A 13132-nucleotide genomic window follows, 5' to 3' on the forward strand; every position below is an offset into this window, starting at 1 on the left:
AGATCCCAAAAAGTTTATTTTGACCTTTGTTTTTTTGTTTTATCGAAAGAGAAACACATTTCTAAATATGAATTGATGAAAAGTGCAACATTCAAAAACATCAGCCAAATAAATTTTATGCAATTAACAGTCTAAATAAAGTGTCTTTTTAATTATTATTATTGGGTTTATCTAGACATTAACTATTAAATTACTTACTTCATTATCCTTGGAAAGTTTGCTGTTTTGTGCTTTTATTTTCGTTCATAAAAGGTTTGGTCAATTTAAAAACGTCACATTGTGTTTTTCTCAATATTTAATTAACAATCTGTTGATTTTGTTGGAGCACCACCATAGCCATAATTGCAATATGTTCGTAATAATGCAGCCAAAAATTTTTTGTTTGTTTTAAAGATGTATGTCCTTCACCACAGCACAAAAAATTCATCATCCAATTTTTTAATGCTCTGAATAAGAGAAACATTTCACGGTAGGCAGCTTCTGGATGAGAAAGAAAGATTTAAGGTATTCTTCAACCAAAAGTCCCTCATTTGTGCAGGTGAAAGCAGTTTTAAGGTTACAGACCAAGTTCAAATCAGTGAGACAATTTTTCAAGCTATGAAGCCTTCTCTCTCCATCTCTCTCTTGTTTTCTTGTTCTTTCTTTCATGCTTACTCTTGCCAAGTCAGTCCATTTTTATTAACTTAGCCTGTCGAACAAATGCTTCCTTCATTAGTTCTCATTGCGATTAAATGTGCCGTAATGAAGGGCACAAAGAGCAAACTGGTCTGCGCTTTCGTGGCAAAAGAATGCACAAAGTAGTCATTACCGCATGCTACATTTTCCTTCAATTCTTATCAAGGAGGCTTAGTAAACTTTAGGGTCCTTTCAGGAGCTTTATCAGGTCATTAAGGTCTGAAGCTGATTAATATGAATGGTTGTTGAGGTTGTGGCTCTCCGAGGGAGACACAAAAGGGTGAAGGGGTTCAGAGGAAGTGTTTTGTATCTTTACACAATGGGCCGATGACCTCCTAAGCCCTTTAGTGCCTCTCTGTTAATACCTTCAGCCAAGCCTTCAAAGTCGTCAGCAAAGAAATTTCACCACTCACAATTTAAAAGCTCACCGTGTATGAGGAGCTTACCTCGAGCAAACATAGAGGCCCGAAATGCATCAGTTATCATCTAAAGTTCAGAGAGGACGAGCAATCGCTGTGATGACTCAAGCGTGATTTCGTAAAATGAAAAGAGAACCGGTTGACTTTCATTTTAAAAAAGAGGCACTCCCAGAATCCTCGCTGAGACACAATCTTGACAGTTTATTAGCGGAACGCGAGAGCTGAGCGCAGAAGGAAGGGGGCCAGGCACCTCTTGGTGTGTTAGGGGTCATCAAACAGCAGTATGCTCTAGTTACCCTGCAGGAGAACTTTCTCTCTGCTGGAATGAGTCTTCCGATACCCCAAATCTTTTGAGAGAGCCAGCACACTGCCATCCAGCCCTGGAGGGTTAATCGGGATGGGGTGTGATTGTGGGACTCAAACCGATGAGGCCTGCGGTTCCCATCTGTAACTCTTTCCAGTCTTTAGTCGGTCTATATTTCCTTCTACAAGCCACGTTGTATGCACTTCCTGTATGTAAGAGCCTAAATACTTTAAACTCTGGCAGAGATCCACTAAGACAGGAACAATGGCACCCTTTCACGTGGGCTGGGAGACGACCGGGGTCTTCAGACCAGTCAATATTTGGACATGATTTTTTTCGCCCCATTTAAAATCCAAGCGGAACCGAGCAGCAGGAGGCCAGAAGTGCCAGTGAGGGAAAAGGAGGGTAAACATGCAGAACAATACAAACTGAACCCCACACAATACCACCAAACAGCGATCACAATATCAACTGGCCACAAACCGCAAACCATGGGCTTTGTTTTTAAAGTGGGGATTAAAACTGAGCCGGCACATTTGAGGTCATATTGCGCAAGCTAGAGTTAAGAGGTGAAAAAGAGATGGCTTTACGGGAGATCCATGACATTTCCCATTTCTGTAGTGAAGAAATGAGCAGGGAAAGACAAACGAGAAAGCGTTTAAGTGTGAAATATTACAAAAAAACCCAAGTCTAAAGAGGTTGGACGTACAATTCACTACACCACCCGACTGAGGCGGCTTCAAAAACTGTAGGAAAAGTGCCACATCTGTTATTGAGAGATTTGAGAGGCATTATCAGTGATTAAAACGGGACTCCGTCAGAATGCTGAAATCCCTCTCCCCAGCTGTTAGGTCCATTCGACAGACCTCTTTGATGGACAGAGGTATTGGCTTCCATGGCACCACATACACAAACAGCCAGAAGATTAAGGTAGGAATTCAATACTGATTCCTGACTGATCCTGCCTATCAACAACAAATAAACAGGTTTCATTTTCAACATAAGACTTATTTGAGTTTAAAATTCCAGGAACTAGCAGAAAAAAAATCTTGACAAATGAATATATTTGCGATGTGGATCACATATCTGGATTACACGAACACTACTTTCTCAGAACCACAGGATAGAGAAGGAAACAATAAGCTCTCTATCTCAAGCCAATCCAGTAATGCCTACGAAAGAACACGTCTCGAACTAAGAAATGACTAATCTGAGAACTAGCTGGGAAACTTCAGAGGAAATCTGCCAACTTGAATTGAATTTGTAATTGCAAACGGCGTGGACCGCATTGGAGAGGGAAAAAAAGAGCCTCCGAAACCCAGTGAAGCTTGTAAGACCACCATATGTAGAGCAAGACAGAGGCTTACATATGAATGGGTGCGCTGCAAATCTCAGGCCAAAAACTAAAGGAGCCATTCCCCCCTAAATCCTCTAAAGAATCTCTATAGACTCCGGCGTACTCACTCATGTGAAAATACTAGCAATCACTCAGTATGTTCGCCGCCGCAAAGTGCAACTCCTACGCTTGCAAAATAACGATTAAGAGATAAGCCTGTCTGCGTGCTTTGAAAAAAAATTAATAAACTGTTATGTTTCTTGTTATTATATGTTGTTAGTCACTAAATGCCATTGAGCTATTAAGAACTTCAATTAAAGCTCTAATGTAGACAATCTTTCTGACAAATTAATATTTCATGACACGGCTATCTAAATCTTTGAGTTGGACTCTTGCACAGCTGTCTCTAATGTTGGTAATTTAGCCATGTTAATGAGTGACATTAAGAGAGGAAGATGCGGCACAACACAATGAACCGATCAAGCATCTTAAAAGCTACCAAAGAACTGTTCTTTAGAGGGTCTGATAGTCTAAATCAATGTCTAAATGAAAAAGTCCAACATGAGATCCATGTACAGGCACATTCTGATCAGAAGGTTACTTGTTTTGTGGGTTATGAGTGACATTCAGGGCCCCAAGGTCTTGCCAAAGAGTGCTGCTGCATTATACAGCACAGCCAGATTTGAATTAGGCCATTGGGTGAGTGTATGAATGTGAATGAGAGATACTCATTTGAACTAACTCATTTATTTGCTAGAGGGGCCTCATTTTGCCCGGACAAAACCTAGGCAGGGAGCCTCCAACACACACACACGCTGATATTCACGATCACACAAACACACATTTCTGCCAAGCTATAGAAACCAGGCTCGCCCTCAGATTCACCCTAACCAGAGCTCAATACTGTCCGATGATGGTTAACCGCAGCCTTGTGCTGTTATCACTGAACGTGTGATCCCTCTCTCATGAGCAGGCACCCAACTGGGCATCAGCCACTCCTGAAATGCCTCTCTGGGTTTGACCCATTGTGTAAAGCCAGCATGGGGCTGGGGTGCAGGGCAGAGAGAAAACCCCATGGCAACTGAAGAGGGACAACCGAGAATGGGGATGAGCTGGAATCACAGCGCTTTCAGGCAACTCAAGATTTGCAGCAAAGAGAAAGGGACAGCAAGCCTGATGTAATTTCAATCTAAATATATTTCTTATATGTTAGTTGTTAAAAAGCTGTTAAGCAAATTATTTCTCACATGAATTATAATATATTACGTTATGAATACTGGCTTATTCAAAAAGCTCATTGACATTTAACACACCCAAACTATTAACAGCCATAAAATCAGCTTATTCAGGTATTTCACATTCAGCCAGAAAAGTACTTCTTTCGACTCCTGATGCTATTTTTCATTAACACCCTTCACTGCACAGGAAGGTTATATTACCTTATTAGAAAATCTTTGTTAAAATCCATTACTAGCCCATTTTCAGCCACACATTTTAAAAATACTTCAAAAGAAATATAAATTGATAAAATTGTGCCCTTTTAGAATTATGATAACAAGCAAAATCACATTCAAAGAGGTAAATTGGATTTTAAAGAACAACTGACCAATGAGCCATGATATTTATTTCTAATGATGTTTCTAGAGGGCAATGTCTAGGACGAGATAGTGGCATGGGGTATGACTTTTTACTTTGAAAGAGCAGAGAACTTGCCTGTCAACCTCCCAAAAGCAGAAAGAAATCCCCACCCATTAACTGGCTAAAGTTATTGGAATGAGATAAAAAAAACAACAACAAAAAAAAACATTGGCATTAAAAAGTATATTTAGACTTATATACACTTATATACATTGGCTACATAACTAAAGCTGTATGAACTAGTTAGCTTGTTAGTGTGGTTTTAGTGTTAACCTCTACATCAGACAGCTAACGCACAGATTTTATAACAATTCACGCTTCATTTATTTTCGCAATTCCGAGCGCCGTTTCTTTCCATACCTTCATATAATTATGCCATAGAGTTTACTGTAAAATAACGCTGTTAAGTGTCTATCGCGCATTTTGTTGTAAGTTTCGCCCTTACAATGTTGTGACTGTTGTATCATTAGTGAAAATTCGCAGCCGCGTAATATGTTGCCCGATATTCTGCGGACTGTGGTGCTTCTAAATTACAGAGAAACGGCGTTTCAGCAGATCAACTGAGCAAATAACTATAACTCACCTTGGGTTTGTTCGGTTCCAGTAGACAGCGTAGCGATCCGCCACAACCTTAGACGCCGGTTCCAGGCCCAACACAGACATCCACAGGCTGATCAACACAAAATAAAACATCTCCACCTGCGGCATTTCTGAAAGTTTCAATCGCAGCCCCCTTCGATACAGCGTCCCGGCGATGAAGAGCTGCGCGACCCGTCAGCTTTTCCTTGAATATCCCACGCGTGGAATTTGTTGGCTTTAAATTGTTTCTTTTATTGTAAAATAGATTAAAACAGATCTATAAGACCGCAGTGCAAGGAATGACAGAGTCCTTTAAAGAGTCACCGTTACATGTAAATTATTATTAGGAGAAAAACTAAGAATGCGCTCGCTGTCTGTCAGTAGTCCAGTCTGATAAGGTGTTCATCTCAAGCACATCCTTTCTTGCGATTTATCGACTTAGAAAACCATTAGACAAATTTCAGGTCCTTTAAATGTTCACGTCTCATTCCAAAACCCATAAGATCTTCAGCGCGGTTGGTCACTGTAGTTAGTTTGAGTGAGTGTATGTCCACTGGCACCTCATTCTAAAACATGTGAATGAAGACCAGCGCTGTTTGTATGGTCAGACCTTGACGTTTATAAACTCAATTTATGTAGACGCTGTCCTGAAGCGCTGTCTTCTGGTTAGGATTTGGAAACCAAGCTATTTTTCTGGACGAAACGCACAAAGGTTTCAGCGTATTCAAGATTCAGTGTTAAGATATAGTCCACAACAGTAACCTTCCAGGCAGCTGAGCTGGTCAGGGTGCATGAGCCATGCTGTCTCAGAAAGAGAGAAAGAGACGGTACAGCTCCAGCGCTCGCTCTCTTTCTCATTGGTTTGCATTTTGAATGATGGGCGTCTCTGTTACAAAAACTACATTCCGCCTCCAAAGGTGGTAGAACTGCTTTTTTACGGCGTATACAATATATTCACAGGGAAGAATATATTCACAGGGAAATATTAGGCTACTTGAAAGAGTTCATACTTTTCTTTTCTTTTTCTTTTCTTTTCTTTTCATTTCTTTTCTTTTCTTTTTATTTTAAATTTATGTTTTATTTATTTATTTTTTTATTTTTTTGCAGTGGCTAGACAATATATTTTGGAAAAAAATATTAGATTTATTTTACTGCATACATTTTCATTAACATTACATTTTCTATAGATTAAAAAAGAAACACACACACACACACACACGCTATAGGCCCTATATAGGCATATATATATATATATATATATATATATATATATATATATATCTATATATATATATATATATATATATATATATATATTGCTATATATGTATACATACAGTGGGTATGGAAAGTATTCAGACCCCTTAAATTTTTCACTCTTTGTTATATTGCAGCCATTTGCTAAAATCATTTAAGTTCATTTTTTTCCTCATTAATGTATACACAGCACCCCATATTGACAGAAAAACACAGAATTGTTGACATTTGTGAAGATTTATTAAAAAAAGAAAAACTGAAATATCACATGGTCCTAAGTATTCAGACCCTATACTATACGAGGCAAGTTGAAAAGAAAATGCATTTTCTGAAGACCGTGAGTTTCCTTCTACATTAACATAGGCTAATCATCCAATTGAATAAGCTATTTAGGATTTTCAATATTTTGTGCATCGTGAACAGTGCTTGCACATTCTCGTACCGTCTCTGGCCTCTGTTAACGTCCTGTTTATAGACTTAGTAATAGTTCTACATATTTCCAGGGTTGAAGTAATAAAATACAAACCAATGGGAAGCTGTCCCTGCATGATGGGCAAGTCCTTGGCACAAAAAAAGGGTAATTTTTACCAGTAGTGTTTAAACTGGTGGTGACACAAACCGGTCCTAACCCATAAAACTGAAAACTTTTTAACCTCATCCCGTTTAATTAGGAGAGCATGTTGGTCATTATCGGTTACATATACAATTTATAAAAAAATAAAGTGAAATGTAAATATTTTGCAAAATTACCACACAAGAAAGGTTTAAATGAACACAAGCGTCTGATCATAAATTCCTCGCAATTTAATGTTCAAAAAGTGTGTTTGTTTATGTGGGTGGTTTGTGTGTTTTGCTTTTTGATATACTGACGCACATTTTCTCAAAACCACAGCAGTTCCCACTCGCTCTCATCTCAAGTAAATACATGGTTCAGCCGAACGGTTGACATTGCCCGTTTGTAGACATTAAAGCCCTAATAGGCCCCATAGTGGAGCGACTGAAAACCGCCCAAGAGAACACGTGGGCATGTGCTCAGCATGTCAAGGCTGCAGGATGGTCTATTGTGTTACTTCAGACCAGCCCCCAGCTTTCTCTGTCCTTTTCGTGTGAGCGGTTATCTAGAATAAACTGCACAGGGTTATCATTTTGACATTTTTGTGTAATTTCTTGTGTAAGAGATCTCACACAGTGTTTTGGACTTCACCGAGCAGGTGTGGAGATGTACTGTGTAATATATCACGCCTACAGGTCAGACCCATCAATCCTAGCAGACTAATGCACTATTATTCGCTTCATCTCAGACAAAGGAGCTTTTTAATTAGGGTCAGAGAGTGTCAACATCTTGCTACAATCTCATCACTGCATCCTCCTTTTCCTTTTCCTGTTTCTACATCAGATCTATACACAAGCATTTTTACTTATTTTAAACGATTGCAATATTATTACATGGTTCTTTGGTTTTATTTTCTTGTGCAATAAAAGATGTTTTCATGAAACTGAAAGTGTTTACTTTCTCCCCTAAAGCCTCATTCCAGTAGTGTGGAATAAACTGAAATTACATAATAACTGTCTATTGTTAAATCCAAAGTCCCTAACTAGATTTTATGTACACTGATCATGGTATTTGAGGTGATTTATGAACCATGAAGCAATTTTTTTTAATCAGTTTTACTGTTTTACTACATGATGGACGAGAACAATAACATTTTACACCCATGTTTATTTTTATGTTCCTTTAATGGATTGTATGAACTATTTAACAATACAATGTAAAGAAATCTATCGTAACAAATGACAATTTCCCAGTTTTTTCTTTGCTAATATAATCCTTTCCTCCTCTCATCCTTTGCTATATTCCTATCATATGCTTCAATGCCTCTCTTCTCGTCTTACAATCTGCTGAACAAAATCCTGGAAGAATAAATGTTTATATTTCCCATAGTCACACTGTTTATTTCTATTTTTTAGAGCCTGGTCTTGAGCAGTTGAAACTGATGTAACTGACTCCAGCTGGACTGTCTGATCAATTTCTTCCATGCAGAACAACAACATATACACTGCAATCCAAAAAAAAAAAAAAAAAAGTTTTTGAACACTTAAAGTCACACTTAAAAATGTGTGAATTTCACTGCATTAAATGAAGAAAAAAAAGAAGAAAGAAAAACATAGCTATGTAACTTACTTTTATCTACATACTTTGTTAAAATTACTTTTAACTAATTGATCCCAAAGAAAATTAATCACAAACTCCATATTGTCAGTCCTCTGTCGTGTGTGTCATGTGTTCCCGCCTCTTGTGTCCATATTTGGTTTGTTTCCTGTCCTTGTCTGATGTGTTTATTAGTTAATTATTGTCCAGCCGTGTTTGTCTAATTGTCTATGATTATCCCTTGTATTACTCCTGTCTGTTCAGTTAGATATCGTCTGGTCTACTCGTTACCCCCGGTGTTTCCTGTCTGTAAGCCTTGCCTTGTCCTGCCATGTTTTGTCCTACCTTGTTTTGCCCTGCCTTGATGTGAAGTAAAGACTATTATTTGAGTTCACGTCCTCGTCTGCGCGTTCTTCGTTCCTCCCTGCTGTGTGCACCGTGACACATATAGAGTAAATTATATATTATTTTTAATTAGCCTATATGCCCGTTGTTTTATATATATATGCTATTATTGTATATAAACCTGAAGCCTTGCTAAATGTGTTTGTAAAGCACGCTTATGCTTTATGTCTTAAAGATAATGGCTTTCAGTTGGATATTTAAAAATTGAAAATGATCATTCAATAATAATCTAATACTTTTAATAATCACTAATAATGGAACCGAGATTTACCAGTTGCTGTATAACAAATAAAATGGTCTTTTTAGTTTAATAGTGAACTAGAGTAAAAGTGCAAATGTTAATATAATTAACAATGATAAATGTTTAATATTAACTATTATAAGTTTATTAGAACTCATGTGGCATCTTGTAAATGGTCACCTAAAATAAAACATGAACCGAATCATCCAATTATTCTAAAATTAGAAGAAAAAAATTGGGGGGGTTTTAGCCACACAGTCAGTATATAATGAGATGATTAAGACCTTAACTAATAATGAGAGGTTATTTTCAGATTCTTGGAAATAATTCTGCCCTGTCTGGGATTATGGACTATGTCTCGACTATGGCAAGGTACGTCTGAATGTTAAGCTTGTTTAAAGACATGATTTATTTGAGTAACGTGCAAATGTGGTGAACCGTCTGACCTCTATTATCTCTACATGACCTGTGATTCACACACATCATGGTTCTAATACCCTTCAACTGGATGGACGGTGCTCAGCACGTTTTCCACTGACAAGCCAAAATCACCAAAAATCCTCGTGACCTACAGAACCTTCCCTGTTCAAGCTCAACCTATGAAACGAGTGCTGCTGACATCGGAATGCCAGCTATTCCAAAACGGGAAGTTCTCACCGTAGTTTTACATTACTGTGGAGACTGAGCGCATGTCTCTGATCACAGGCGTGACAGGCATAGGAGGGGAAGAGGAAGCTCTCGCTGCTGCGGGCCACTCGCCGGATCAGGACAAGACTCAGATTCATTTATTCAGCTGCAATCAGCTCACTTATCAGTTTCAGCTGACTTCTTTCGTGTAATCTCTTTCTCCCCGAACAAATTTTCAGATGACAGTCTAACAGATAAAGAAGTGCATGTCAGGAGGTATTAGAGGAATTTCTTTCAACATATACTACATAAGTCAGGGGTTTTCTGAAGTAGAGTAGACTGAGCAGGAAAATATAAAAGAAATACTTGATGTAACTCTGAGCAAACCCAACCAAGCAAGGAAAAATAAACTTAAACAAGACTTAAGATGAATGGACACGCATTTAAAATTTATTTTAAAATACAAAAATATTAGGGACACACAACATTAAAATTCTGGCCAGACAATAAACCAATAATTAATATAATTACATTATTTTACTTATATTTATAATAATTATTAGTATTCAAATTACATTTATAATTACAATTTTGTGTAAATTGAAGTAAAAACTAACAAAATATACAGTAATAAACAGTTTTTGTGGCTTAATATTTTTGTATAAACTGATGCATTTTTCAGGATTCTTTGATGAGCACAAAATTCAATGAGCAACTTTTACTGGAATTAGAATTTTTGTGTGTGTGTGTGTGTGTGTGTGTCAAAATTGCAAATATTTTTAATGTCATAATTGATAAATTTAATGCATCCTTGCTGAATAAAAGTATAATTTCCTCAAACACACACACACGCACACACACTTATCCCAAACATTTGAATTGTAGTGTATCATGATTTTCAACATTGATAATAAGAAATTCTCCAAGCATTGAAAAAATAGGAATTATTCCAATCTTTGGACATTATGCACTTGTGTATGTGTATATATATATATATATATATATATATATATATATATATATATAAATATTTATTTTAAAAAATTGCATATTTATTTTGAAATTGGCTAAAGAATACATTTGATTGGATCATGTACAAAATAAAATAATATTTAAAAAATAAAAAATAAAAATAGGGGAACTGACCTTGCATGAAAAATAAAATAAATACAAAATTATAAATAACTCATAAATAATAACTAATCCTGACTAATAGTCAATATGATATAATTTGCAGGCCTACAAAAATGTTTAAGTTTTCATTAGATCTTTTGACATTTTTATATTGAGATTTTAAAGGGTTATTCCCATTAACACAGCTGTGTATGAATGCAAGCACTTGACACACTCACTCAGCACTCTTTGATGGCAAAGTGTTTCTGCTGAAAAAAGACACTTGTTGACGACATGTCTTCAGGGACAAATGAAAATCCAGTCTATGGAGATGTGGAAGTATTAGCAGATGTAGTTCTGTTCTAGACCTTGTGTGTGTGAGATAGACAACAATCTCCTTATCAAATCAAACCAGCTGAGATTTCCCTAACACAGTCAGAGATATACACATTACAGGCCCTGTGCTTGTAGAAGTGGGAATACACTGAAAGAAAAAAAAAGGAATGTCTGGCTTCATTTCCTAGAGATACCTGACCCTCCGGTGGGATCTGCAGAGCGTGAATGAAACAGGCAGATGTATTTTAATAAAGTCAGAGAGCCAGAGGTGGCCTTTTACTCAGACTGAAAAGACTACTCAAGTCATTCTTCGCATGTCCCGCTGATGATGACTGACACATCGAATGGGAAAGGGTCACTACTGAGAGGAATTTTGAGAAGATAAAAAGGTAATAGCAGTGGAGTCCTGCTTGCATTGTTTAGTGAATAGAAGCATAGGTGTATCTAAACTGAGAGAAGATGTCACTCAAGTCATAGTAACTTGGCTTTTTGTTCTTCAGCTGTAAGATGAGAGAGATTCAGAGAGATATTACCCATATGCTGTATGAGGATATTGTATTCATATAAAAAAAGCAAAAAAACACAGCCTGGAAAGCTTTAGAAATTATGCATACTAAATAAATAGTTCACCCAAAAATGTATGTTATTATAAGTCATAATTTACCCACCCTTATGCTGTTTCAAACTTTCTTTATTGTCTGTGCTGGTCAATCCTTTCCATGCAGTTACAATGAATATGGGTTTCAAGCTTCAAAAATTATGCAATAAAAGCATTATAAAATTAACATGGTTTATGAGACTCTTACACTATATTCAAAGTCATCTGAAATCATACGACAGATTTGTGTGATCCACTCTTGAGAGCTGCAGTGAGATCAAGATGAACATGAGAATCGGTTCAGTGTGATTCATGAATTAATAATTCTAACCGGTTTTCTGAACTGGACCAACTGGATAATTGGATACTGAAAAGATCTGAGTCAAAAGAATGATTCATTCACAAATCAGACATCACTGCTTGTCAGTGTTATTTTTTGTACTATTTATATACTATTAGAATATGTATTAAAGGTACACTTTAACTTTTGATGCTCTAGTGGTTAATAAATAAAACTGCATGCTTCTTGTGGAATAACATTGTAGACAAGATAAAACAAAAAATGACCAACTGCAGCTTTAATATTTTGAATAGCATTTATTTAAATATTTTCACTTTTCATAATAAATTTAGTTCAAATATGTCCTTTTGTCATTTTTATTAGTTTTTGTTTTCTGTTTAGCTTTATTTTTATTTAGTACTTCAACTGGTTTAATCATTTCTAATTTTTGTTTAAGTTTTTATTTTTTCCAATTAATATTAGTAACTTTAGATTAGGGAACACATATTCACTATTAACTAAGAGTTTTCCCTCAGTACACTCTTAATTTGCTGCTTAATATTAGTTAGTAAGGTACACGTCGGCGGCGGCTCCCACGGCGGTAAAAAACACGTTCTGGTTGTCCATCTAGTTTAGGTATGGGGTCGGGTTAAGGGATCTAGAATATGGTCATGCAGAATAAGGCATTATTATGTGCTGTAGCATCTGCTTATGATCCTTGATGGTCATTGAGACTTCATGTCCTAAGAGACCCTTTTAGCCTTTTGACATTTGCATATAATTCACAGCCTGACCGCACATTCTACCTTTATATGGGTGCTAAATTGCCCCTTCCCCCCAAAAAAGACGCTAAACAGAATTGACTATCTGTTCTCTCCATCGGACTTCAAACACATTCCAAGAGAACTAAATGACCCTCGGTACCAGGCCTGGCTGACCAGTGGACTACCCCCCACGATTACAAGATACATAACACACGCATAGAGACATTTCCTTTATTTAGACCATAATTAATAAGTTACAAAGGTATCTGGTATAGGCATGTGTTGTTTGTATGTTTCCTTATTATATTAGCCTAGTGACCACTCGTTATTTGTATTAGTAAGCTCTAAACACTCATATTCAGGTGTATGAATGTATCTCTGGTTTAATATCTTTTAGATGTCTCTTTCTTG

The 13132-nt window shown here is 36.8% G+C and overlaps 1 protein-coding gene across 1 annotated transcript in view; it reads right to left on the reverse strand.

Annotated features, from left to right (window-relative positions):
• The window catches only part of LOC306855887 (ephrin-A5b-like), a 49796-nt gene extending 44037 nt beyond the window's left edge, over positions 1-5759 (reverse strand). Inside the window, exon 1 of the mRNA XM_079394824.1 lies at positions 4956-5759. Within this exon, the coding sequence (XP_079250950.1) occupies positions 4956-5080 (125 nt within the window). The 5' untranslated portion in view covers positions 5081-5759. The remainder of the gene's footprint in view (positions 1-4955) is intronic.
• Positions 5760-13132: the final 7373 nt, after the last annotated feature.

Source organism: Barbus barbus (genome assembly GCF_936440315.1).
Source record: "Barbus barbus genome assembly, chromosome: 36".
Classification (NCBI taxonomy): Eukaryota; Metazoa; Chordata; class Actinopteri; order Cypriniformes; family Cyprinidae; genus Barbus; species Barbus barbus.